The sequence below is a fragment of the Epargyreus clarus genome, unplaced genomic scaffold, assembly GCF_041222505.1.
Source record: "Epargyreus clarus isolate Ecla_fem2 unplaced genomic scaffold, WU_Ecla_fem_2.2 ptg000006l, whole genome shotgun sequence".
Classification (NCBI taxonomy): Eukaryota; Metazoa; Arthropoda; class Insecta; order Lepidoptera; family Hesperiidae; genus Epargyreus; species Epargyreus clarus.
Genome location: NW_027332214.1, coordinates 10,971,158 through 10,984,150, shown reverse-complemented (window position 1 = coordinate 10,984,150; position 12,993 = coordinate 10,971,158). Strand labels below are relative to the sequence as shown.

General features: G+C 37.7%; 1 protein-coding gene across 1 annotated transcript in view; it reads right to left on the bottom strand.

The window, feature by feature from the left end:
- LOC140742957 (uncharacterized) overlaps positions 1 to 12,993 on the bottom strand; it is an 84,595-nt gene that overhangs the window by 59,337 nt on the left and 12,265 nt on the right. The window contains exon 3 of the mRNA XM_073074066.1: positions 1,157 to 1,204. Within this exon, the coding sequence (XP_072930167.1) occupies positions 1,157 to 1,204 (48 nt within the window). The remainder of the gene's footprint in view (positions 1 to 1,156; positions 1,205 to 12,993) is intronic.

The window sequence follows — 12,993 nt, the reverse complement described above, 5'->3', positions numbered from 1 at the left end:
TGTTTGGATAGGTTAAAGAAAATCAGACAAGTACGAGTAACACTCGCGTAGAGACGGTTCCGTACATAAACACTATTGAAAAACATGTGCTTCCATGCGTAATGTATGGGACATGTTTACCAACTGAAAATGTATGGTCTAACATACAAATTAGGGGCGACCTTCACCCATCTGTTAATAGATAATAGATGAAACGTATTTTGTATTAAAGTTGGTATGGTTAGAGATATTTGGCAAGTGGCTTGACTAAAATATCCTGGCTACACAATAATAAGTTTAAAAAATGTTTAGTATGATAATATATGAAAACAAATGTATTTTCTTAAAGTGAGCGTTTTCCTTTAGTTTGATATACTTATATCATAATTTCACAGAATTTGATCCTTATAAGTTATACCTTCAGATAACGTAATAATACAGGATGTACCTATTGTTTTTTAAAGTGAGTCATTTTGAAAACAAATCACACCTTGCAGATTTCTACGGGAAGAAAAGAGAAGAGAAGGAATACTTAGTATATATTAAACTTGAGCCACATACAATAAGACTACATAAACTATGAACACAAGTTTCATTATGTAGGTTTCTTCTGGGAATCGAACCCTTACAAATCTGCACATTGAGCAATATGTGAGTTTTCCTCGACTATACATACAGGATAAGACTACAAACAAACAAAGCAAATAAAGGTACGGGCCGAATAACAACGTCCCGAAAGGAAAGCGATCAATAAATATGAGAGGATACCATGGATGAAGTAACAGATAGACTCCTAAGGACAAATTCATATTTTAAATACTTAAACTTAACGAAATCTTTCTGGGAATACCTCGGTAGATAACTGCATGAAATGCAAGTAGATTTCGAATAGGGCGTAATAACTTTTTTTAGTTTTAGTTTAGAGGACGATTTAATTACCTTTCCGTGATAAAGTTTCGTTGATTATCTACGACAACGTTACCTTATATTAAATTAATTAATTTCACAGGCGCGACGTTACATCAGATGTATTTGTCTGATGAAACGTCAGAAGAATACAAGAAACAGTGGCAATTTAGTGGTTTGAAAGCGGCAAAAATAGTTTGAAGGTTATCATGAAAGTGGGTATCTATTATTAGCAGTCTATTAAGTTATTAGCTCTATAAAAACAACTTACGTTTGTACCGCAGCATGTAACCGCCCTTGATCTGTGTGCCGCCGTGTTCTGAAACAAACAAGAGCCAATTACATTATGCCAGGTAGCCGAATGTTTGTGTATTACACCCTATTTTATTCCCTATTTATATACTCGTACCTAGATTCAATCTTTTCAACGTTTTCCTATTTTTTTACGTGGGGAAACCTTGTAGGTTATTCTCAGTAGTGGGGGCAGCAGAGAGGATATGTCGGATTTCTCCCATAAAATACCCCACTATTTTCCCCTGGACGCCCTTTGTCGGGACCACAGGTACGATAATAGCACTCGTCCGCGGTCACCATATTCCTACAACTGCGAAAGGTTTCCGGAATTAAAAGGGTTTTGGCCCGAGGTGTACGTTTTGGTGTTCCTTACACCACTTCTCTATAAACATGTTGTAAAGCTAGAAAAGTGTGCTTAAAAGTGTAAAATGCTATTCTATTTTGACGAATTCAACGACACCTGTGTTTAAATTTGTTACGCCGTTTGGATTATGGTGCCCGCCAAATGAGAGACACACGAGCATATGCATTAAAAACATCGTATAAAAAATACAATGATTTTTTTTATTTAAAAATGATAAAATTATTCTAGTATTTTTTGATATATAATATAAGAGTAGCAGCAGCAGACGAGCATGCAGTCCACCTGATTGTAAGTGGCTACTGCCGCCCATGGACATCTGTAATCAACCCCAGATAGGATTAGATATTCCTACCTGAGGTCGGCCACAGATGCGCCGCTACCCCTGAGGACTAAGCTGGAACGCCTCGGAAAAGTATGTCTCCCTTACCTTCAAACCGGAACACAGCAGCGCCTAACACTGCTCTTATTAGGTAGAAATAGGTGTGGCGGTGGTGCCGCCGGAGGCGAACCACAAAGGGTTCTACCACCTTCAAAAGCCTTCTATTTATATTATAACATTTATATGTACAAGAACAGCAACAAAAATATATAATGTCAAAAATGTGGTTGAAAATATTTGTATCATTTTAGCATCAGACATTATATCGAAAGTAAATTCTACCTTCAGACTGCAACATCAACACTTTACTGCGGACTTACGTAGAAGCGCATTACTCGCTTCACTGAATTCAACTATCGCAGTTCAATTGAAGTTACGACTTCACTTTCAAGTAGTTGTAGTTCATAGACAGCTTATGGATTCGATATTAACACTTAGAACTTTACTACATAAGTCTAGACGCAATGTATTATATGGTGCATAAAAATCATTATGTTTTTCTAAATAATCTTGGATTATAATCCCGCGTAAAGTCTGGGCTTTTGGCTTTTTATATGTCAATACTGGGGATAAATCCGATCCCTCAAATGAGGATGGCCTTAACACATTATACCCATGTGAATTGGTGAATTATGGTACACCTATAATAGTACATATAGTACTTTCTAGTAGTTAGGGGGTTATAGGACTTTTTAAATCACCTCTAATAAGGTTAAATGACTGCCTACAGCAATAATAATTAGAACCTAAGGGTAGGTGCACATCAATGGATTATACATATAAATGGCACAGTTCATTATCATCATCAACTTATTAATGTCCCACTGCTGGGCACAGGTCTCCATTCAGAATGAGAAGAATTAGGTCATAGTCTTAAGACAGGCTAAGGTGAATTAGTAGACTTTAGTTTTTTTAAAGATCTCTCAAGTATGCAGTTTTTCTCACGATAATTTACTTCATCGTTATAGTTACGAAATGAAAGTCATATACATACATAAAATACATTCAGTAAAATAAAAAGATCTGAAGGCGTATTATTTTCTACATCAGTAACAAAAGTACCTAGCACCAGAAACAGGAGGTACGTGCGTTGAATGTATAATTACAGGACCGAACGAACAGGATCCTGATGCTTTGATATTTATATCTGAATACTATAAATATTATAACCCGGAATTTAAATATGTAGAAACAGCAAAATCAACTAATGATAATTACATATCATAAAAACAAATCCTGCTTTTAGTACATAATTAACTGAAACAAAACATCTAAGACACCACATGTGTTAAAATCGGCCGAAACATTTGGGCTAGGGCTGTAGGGCGTGTCAAAAAATGAGACATACATAAATAGTAACGCTCGCAAAACATTACCCTCCGCAGTGAGGTATAAGAGCTAAAGTAATGTATTATATTATTAGAAATATCGATCTTTCATAATGAACGACATTTTTCAAAACAAATGGCAGTAGGCGCTCTAACTTTAATTGCATAAAACCATTAAAACGGGTTACAGAAACACGTTTTTGAAACCAAGTGGTTGAAAAATTAAAATTTTCAGGAAGCAGGATGGAGAAACGCAAGAGTTTCTTATAACTGGCAACGAATGCGCTGAATCTGAAATTACAGAATCGAATGAAAAGGATACAACTAGTTCTGATATTTGATATCTAGACTTAAAATGAAGATGTTAGGATATTGTTGCTTTTATGGGAAAAATAATAATAAATACCTTTTTTATATTTCATTGGGTATCTTATGGAAGAAAATTAGATTGGCTATCCGTAAAATATATAGAAATTGAATTAGATATTTGTTGTATTACGCAATTGCATGCAATTCGTGTTCTGATCTTACCTTAATTATTAACCGAGTTATATGTATAAGAACTCGTAACTGTACGTATCAGAAACTGTGTACTTTACCACTATGGATTAAGTTACAATACCTAATAAATAAAATAAAATATATTTACGAGCCAGGCTAGTTTTGGTTTTAAGCAGTAGATCATTACAATTATGTAATTGTTATTAATTATGTTAAGCTTAAAACCAAAACACAGCTCGTCACTCTATTTCTATGAGACAAATACCAAAGAAAAAAATAAACACTAACTACAACTAACTAAACTCTATTGAACTGACCCAAATTAAGCCAATAATCCTAATCCTGGTAAATCAGATAAAATAAGTAAGTTACAAAGGAGTAACTTTAGTATGAATTTCAAAACTCAAATTACCAGAGGAAAACAGCCAAGCCAGGCTATGAAGGCCATAACAAGAATTTCGCAAACATTTAACAAAGTTTTCCCATGAGAATAACATAAGCAGTCCTTGATCTGGTAACAGAAGGTTCTAGAAAGTAAAGGAGCGTAATGGCTGCAGGAACCCTGACACGAGAAATAACCAATACCCCTGACCTGTGATATTTTTCACGACAAACAGACGCCATAAAGGAACTAATATGAAGATGTGATTTCCAATAACACATTTATCTTAACGTTATTGTAAATTCAATGAGTTCTCGTCGGGTAAGTTTTAAAAGCAGTACGTAACATAATTTTGAATTTGTCAATACATTAATTTTTGTCTCTCGATCCACTAGTGTTCCTCTATAGAGCATGAGTGGGGTTACTCTTTTAATATTAAATATTTAAAAAATAAGAACGTTTAGGCCGTAGGTATAGTCTGCGTAAAACTGCTAGTCTGCTCTGAATATAGAAATAAATCGCGTCGCCATAGCAAATTGTATGACTTCACCTACTCGCAACAACTTCAAAGCGGACTAGCAGTTTGGCGCGGAATATACCTACTTCATCGCACGCTAAGTGTCCAGTGGCAGACTTCATACATACATTTTATCCATACATTTTCACAATATTCTCCTTCAGCATTAAAACAAATAATAGTACGTTTTGATGTATATAAATTCGAAAAATCGAGATTACAACTTCAAACGCCCTAAATGAGAGAACAATTTTCTAGGATACATGGCTTCCGGGGTTGCGGGCGGCAAGAGTGGGAGCTCGAACCGTCCGTAAGCGACCCCGGGAAGGACGGCGGTATGTGTGGTCGCATACCGTCGTGAACACCAGATGGTTTGGGAGGAGCGAAAACTGCTCTCCCAGGGCAGAGACCGATCGGGGCATCGCGCTTGGAGGACTCCGGTTGTGTTCCGTCGGAGATCCCGGAGTTCTCCAACAAGCGATGAGGACGGCCACCGTGCGGGTTTTAGTGCGGTAAAAATCCCACATAACTCGACGTCGCTCCCACGTCATCGGGTACCTTTTGAAGGTATCCCCCTCATTAAAAAAAAAGGATACATGTAGGTTTCCTTACGATATTTTCAAAAGTAAGTGATAATAATAATGCCTAGGATTCGAACTCCGGGCCCCCAGTGCGATAATTTCATGGCTTTGCAATAAATCCATTAGATTTTTATTTCCCTTTTTTCGTAACTTGCATACTTTTATAAAAATGGCGTCAGGTGTCAGTGGAGGCGACGACAACGGGTCCGATATTGCTTTTATGCTAATGTATATTGACTCGGACGGGAGGTCCGTGGGGTTTTGGTCGGATAAAATCTAAAAGGAACTTATGAAAGTCTTGCCTTAGACTCCGATCGTATTGATAGATTGCGAATTCAAGTGGAGAATTAATTTATATAACTTATTTGTCGAGACTTCCTTATCGCCGTGGGCAGGTACTGTTATTTAATGAAGTTAATTTATTAACTCCAGCCAATTTACTTCTAAAGTGAAACCACTTAAGGCGGTCATGAGAGGAAAAGGGGAAAAGGGATTGTTTATTACGTAAATGGTTACGCTGTAGCGTAACGTAAGTTTTATATTAAAATAATCATATTTATTTATTATCCATTTAAAGACAGGTATGATATGATTAGTACATACCAATTGTTATTATTTTTTGTACAATTGTGCAATCATGTTACTATTTTGACACAATCTCCCAAAAAGCGTAACATAGGTACGCTGATACGTTAATCGCACTGATAGCGTGGTTCTAATTCTAATAATAGGACTACCTGATAATAAAACAACTTATTTGGGTTGCTCAGGTACTCATTTTCATATAAGCAATATCACAAATCTCTATACTAATAGCCTGACGTAGTCAGACCACAATTGGCCATCTCCCTTCTTTGCATATCAATAGAAGATGATGGATATAGTCGGCACGGTAATGCTTCCCTCGGGACATTCCAGTTCCCAATATAAAGGAAACTAGGAACTGAAAGCTTTGGTTTAGATATACAACAAAGCGACAAAAATGAGACCTTCCATTTCGAAATATAATATATTTACGTTCATCAAAACGGTGTAAAATCTATTCTTTAAAGAAAATTATCAACAAAAAGTAAATATATAGAAATAAATAGCTACTAACAGTAAGAAAAGACGGATTTCAATAATTGTCTCACAATTTCCATGTGTTCCTACATGAATTTGAATTTATAAGTGTGAGACAATTGTCTTATTCATAAACAGAGGCTTAAGACGATTTAATCGGCCTATCCTTCGTACGCTAGCAATTTTTTTTGCGGTTTACAGTACCCCCCATGACGTGATTCCCAAGTTTATGGGCTAATCTAGCACTGTTCATAGCTGGGATGAACATTTAATGAAGAACTGTTTTTTATATTTTGGAGAACTACATAGATGATAACTTTGAAGATAATAAAACTGTGTAGTTAGAGACCAGAGGCACCATCGCCACTATCGACATTTTACAAAAACTATGAACAGAAATCACCTGAACCACTAGATCCTTGAAATCCTATGTCACTTTATAAAAAGATAACCCTGCACCTTCAAACACAATCGCTATCCTGCTCGTTTGGCTATCCATAAAAGGTGACGGATATAGTCGCTCAAGCCATCGAGACTCGATAAGGCTCCTGAAATGGGAGTTGGATATCGGGAGTTTCACAGCGATTTATTGTAATCGCCTTTACGCTTTTCCGTGTTTTGATCTTCACTTATTTTGAGGATAAGGGTCGACACACACGAGCTATTAATGTAGTTACATAAAAAGATTCGTCTTAGCTCCACACGACATTTCCCAGGAGGGTTCCCTAATTACTTCATTTAAATGTTCTCCTGACCTGGAATTCAAATCTCAGGCCGAAGGCCGAATTTCAAAATTGTTGAGGTAAGGGAGACTTTTCCGAGGCATTCCAGCTTAGTCCTTTTGGGGTACCGACCTCAGGTAGGGATCTAATCTTATCTGGTTTTTTTTTTTTATTTTTTAAGTGTAGCAGACGAGCATGCAGTCCACATGATGGTAAGTGGCTCCTGCCGCCCATAAACATCTGTAATCAACCCCAGATAGGATAGATATTCCTACCTGAGGCCACAGATGCGCCGCTACCCCTGAGGACTAAGCTGGAACGCCTCGGAAAAGTATGTCTCCCTTACCACACCCTTCAAAACGGAAGACACCTACATATGGGGTTGATTAAAGATGTCCACGGGTGGCAATACCAGTACAAAATATAATTGAAGATTTCTTCAATAATATGTAGAACATAAATTGATTAACATACGATCTCGTACCCTGTTATATTTTCTAACCAAAAAAAATATTTAGAAGTTTCATAACTTTTACTGGAGACCGTATTCAATACAAAAGGAAATGTACGTGAATGAAAAAGAAAACTTTGGTCTTTTAGAAGTCGTTTCAAACGAGATTTTTCACTCGAAGCCATTGTTGTGGACCGGAACAAAACCACCGTCCGTCCTTGATGTGTATATGTATAAGATTGTTAGAACAAATCATGTGTTTTCAAAAACGAGGGACTTCACTGCATTGAGTTAAATATTTTAAGGCCCCGGACCTCATAAATAATCAAGTAAAAATAATTGATATTAGTCAATTTTCGTCTTCTTTCTTGAATAACTTTAAAAATATGTATTGGTGAACTATAACAAAAATATATTTGAGATCCCTGCAACAAGCGTTTTCATTCGATTTCATTAGGCAAAACTTAAAATGATTAAGGGTTGTGTTTTTGTTTTTATACGGATCCCCAAAAATTTAAATGTGGAACCCAACAAGCATGGCATTATACTCTTGTGTACGAACATGAGAGCCGAGTTCGCGCCCCGGCGACGCTAACCGAAATCCAATTATAGCGACGTTTCGACAACTTTTCGCTAAGTTAGCGTAAACAGAGCGATTGCGACAGACCTCTATGAGTTATGTAAAAGTAGTTTTATTTATTGTTTCTAGGAAAAACAGGCAGAGACTGAGTTTTCTGTCAAATGTCAAACCGAATTGTATTCGGGGAAGTGTTGTTCACCTTTAAAAATGCGAACTCTTCGTGGTTAGGGCCTCTCTTTAGAATAATTGTCTTCTGGTTGTGAAGATAGAAACAGAATTTTCAGTGGTTTTCAAAATGGTAGAACCGTTATGGAATTGAAATATCTAATGGTTAATGGGTATTGCTGCCTATGAACATCTGTAATCAACTCTAGCTAAAATTACATTGAGGTTATGTATGGTTCCTCAACACACCTTTCAAAGCGGAACGTAGCCGATCATCATTATCATCAACCCATTACTGTCTCACTTCTGACTCATTCTGAGAGGAGACTCAGGTCTCCTCTCAGAATGAGAAGGATTAGGCCATAGTCCACCGCGCTGGCCGAGTGTGAATTTGTAGACTTTACATAGGTACCGTTGAAAACTTTTTTTCAGTTTCAGTTTGTAGGTTTCCTCACGATGTTTTCCTTCGCCGTTTAAGCAAGTGACAGTTTATTTCCAATACGCACATGACTTTGAAAAATCAGAGGTCCGTATCTGGGATTTGGACCTCGCACCCCTCGATCAAGAGGCCGAGTTTCTTAACCACTAGGCTATCACTGCTTTCCTTAGCTGTTACTAGACAGAAATAATGGTGCCCCCGGAGTCAAACTACAAAAGCTTCCTCTAAAATCGGTTTGTCATGATCATTAACATTTGTCTTAAAATCATAAATATCAAAACCAACTTCAAATACTTACTAATAAATAGTCCGTCATGGTCGTCAGTGTGATATATTTCCTTTTAGATTCAATTTACTAGTGTGGCGGCCTCCTCGAGCGCACTGACGTTTATTAAGTTAGGTACTCCTGTCACTCTTATAACGATAAAATAGTTGTGCTTAGTGGAAATGGGATTTTGCCCTTGTACAACAGTTAGTTAAGTTTTAGAGGCCTTAAAGATTGTCCAGTAGTAGTCAAGAAGCATAGCCTAATGGTTAAGATACGACCCCTCCACGAAAGAAATTTGGGGCAGTGTTAATTCTATACGACGGCTTCACGATAGATATAAGTGAGTAGTACTGGTTCTATCACCTTTCAAACCTTTCTTAAGAAATACAAACAGAAATAAACAACTTTGTTTTATATATTCAAAGATGGAAGAGAAAGGAAGTCGTATTATAAAAATAATTGGCAAAGTGCGAGTCGAACTCGCACACGAAGCGTTCCATATCACTAAATTTTCATTATTTTTTTTTATTTGTAATACTTATTATCATAACAGCCATAAGTGTAAAAATTTGAACTGTTCAATAGAAAAAGCGAAAAACGCCGAAACACCCCTATAGGTACATACTCTGTAAAATTTTAAGTGTCTATCTATTACGGTTCAATAGTAGAGTCCTGTGACAGATGGACGGACAGAGGGCGTTTAGTAATAGAGTTCCGTTATTACCCTTTAGGTATGAAACCTTAAAAATATAATTTATACGTATGTTATTATAACGGAGAGCCGTGCTTATCTCCGGAGCGCAGAAGTCGGGAGTGGTGGAAAACTTTTTGTTTACACTTTATGTGCAAAGATTTGTGTCACCTTCTGAGGACGGTCGCGGTAAACGGACCCTGCAGGCCCTTGTCTTACCAATAAAAACGATACACGACATTTTCGCTACGAGTTCTCTGTTATTAGTTTACTTAGTTTAATTACTTAAATCGGTCTTAATCGATTTTATTAATTAATTATATCAAAGTAAATAAGTTGAAATTGAAATAAAATAAAAAACCACAATATATAAAAAGTAATGCACTAAAAAGCCGATACGATTTTTTAATCGAACTTACAACCCCTGTTTCATTAATTTAGGGTTCAGTTTACCACGATCGACAAAATACGTGTTATATTATTTCTATCTAGAAAGCCAAATAGATAACCACTAGTGTTTTTCGAAAATCCAATCTTTTCTCACCAACAGTGCGACAAATGCCTGAAACTATCCCCTTAAATGTTTTGCTAACATTCGTAACCTTTTTAGGGTAACAGATAAAAACCTTAGAAAAAGTATTTATTCGGGTGCTCTTACAAACTTCTGGGCGGTTCCATCATCTGGAAAGATAAAATTTGATCTGTGTTTGAATAGCAAGTTTTACTATATATTTCTTATTTTTATAACTTTGACTTCAACAGTATTTTTACAACAGTGGTCATTCAGGTCATATAGAAATAGACTCCACATACCCTTAAAGTTTGTTTTTTAAGAATTTTCAGATGTGCAGATTTACTCATGATGTTTTCTTTAGCGGTTTAAGCAAAGGAGAATTAATTTCTAATATGCATTTACCTTGAAAAATAATTGAGAGGGTTTGAAAAGCAATCACTGCTTTATAGGCTATACAGTTAAAGTGAATGCTTTATGTGATATACATATCAAACAGATATGCAGAGTACAGATCATCTGCATCTGGCTTACAATGCCTGACATTTCGAACCAGCAAGCAACCAGCACAATTGACATGCTGATGTCGAATCATGAAACTACCATAATTATGTTCTGTCTCCGAGGTGTAATTTATTACGTCTCTGAAGATTGATAGTTGTGTTCCACTAGGCATGGAGTGATACAGTTCAGCTGTAACCTAATAAAGATACCTGAACTCCAATAAACGGAATTGAATTTGTAACAAGCCTTTGTTTCATTAGCGTTCATTGCAGACGAGGCGAGAGAACCGCTGACTTTGCAGTGGACTAAATAGGCATTTACCACATCAAGCGCTAACGATTCTTGTAGCTAAATTTCAATTTACCAAATTAAACGGGTACTGACCAGTTTTGTAAGTGGACATTTACCAAATCAAGTGCTTACTGTCCAGTGAATACAATTTCCAATTAACAGATTAATCGGTTACTTCCCAAATAATTCAATATTAGTTTGCCAAATCAGGCGCTTACTGGTTCGAGGATACAATAACCAATAACCAAATTAAATTGTTACTGACCAATTCAGCAATAAGGAATTTGTCAAATCGAACGCTTTCTGTGGGCAGAAAGCGTTCGATTTGGTAAACTCAATATTTGTTTACCAAATCCAGCGCATACTGGATCGTGGATTCAATAACCAATTAGCAAATTAAGTGGTTACTGACTAGTTTTGTAAATAGACATTAATCAAATCGAGCGCTTACTGTACAGGAGGATCTAATATTCATTTACCAAATCAAGCGCTTCCAAATTAAGTAGTTACTGTCTAGTGTAGTAAATGGGCATTTACCAAAATCGAGCGCGTATTGTCTAAGGGATTCAATATTCGTATACCAAAGCGCCTACTGGGTCGTGGATACAATGTCCTTGTAGTTTCGGGACCAGAACAGGGCTACGGTATCCCCTGCCTGTCGTAAGAGGCGACTATAACGGGGTTTCCGGGGTTGCGAGCAGCAAGAGTCGGAGCTCGAACCGCCCGGCCAGCGGCGCCGGGAAGGACGGCGGTATGTGTGGTCGCATACCGTCGTACGCACCAGACGGTGTGGCGAGCGTCAAGCTCACCTGGGCGGAGCCCGACGGGGCAACGCGCTAAAAGGACTCCGGTTGCGTTCCTTTGGAGATCCCGGAGCCCTCTACGCAGCGCCGAGTAGGGCCACCGGGGGTGTTTTAGTGCGGTAAGAATCCCACATAACTCTGTATCGCTCCCACGGCACCAGGTACTTTTTGAAGATTTTTCCTCGATAACAAAAAAAGGGACGTGGATACAATACCCAATTACGAAATTAAGCGGTTAGTGACCAGTGATAGCCTAGTGGTTAAGAAACGCGGCCTCTCGATCGAGGGGTCCGAGGTTCAAATCCCAGGCACGCACCTCTGATTTTCAAAGTTATGTGCGTATTAGAAATGAATTATCACTTGCTAAACGGTGAAGGAAAACATCGTGAGGAAACCTGCATACCTGAGAGATTTATAAAAAAAAATCTCAAAGGTATGTGAAGTCTACCAATACGCATTCGGCCAGCGCGATGGACTATGGCCTAATCCTTCTCATTATGAGAGGAGACACGTGCCCAGCAGTGGGACAGTAATGGGTTGTTGATGATGATGACCAGTGAAGTAAAATAGGAATTTAATAAATCAAGCATTTACCGTCCGGTGAATTCAATATTTATTTACCTAAGGAAATGTATCTGTAGATTAAATATCCACCAATCAAATCTAGCACTTACTATTCAGTGGATAAAATATTCATTTACGAAACAAAACTTAGGGTATTAATTAATTAAACGGCGTTTTAAAAATTAAGTAGCTATTCAGCTGATTAAATAGGAGATTACGAAATCAAACATTTACTGGCCGGAGAATTATATAATCATTTACTATCAAAGAACATACTTTCTACTAATATTTATTAAGTACTGTTTATTACTAATACAATTAAAAAAAACTATACCTATTATTTAAAAAATATTATTGTCTTTTTGTTATCGAGGGAGAAATCTTCAAAAGGTACCCGATGCCGTGGGAGCGACTCAGAGTTATGTGGGATTCTTAAACCTAAACTAAAACCACCCCGGTGGCCGTCCTCGGCGCTGCGTAGAGGGCTCCGGGTTCTCCAAAGGAACGCAACTGGAGTCCTCTTACCGCGTTGCCCCGTCGGGCTCCACCCATGTGAGCTTGACACTCGCCACACCATCTGGTGCGTACGACGGTACGCGACCACACATACCGTCGTCCTTCGCGGGGTCGCTGGCTGGGTGGTTCGAGCTCCCACTCTAGCCGCCCGCAACCCCGGAAGCCCTCTTTTAGTCGCCTCTTACGACAGGCAGG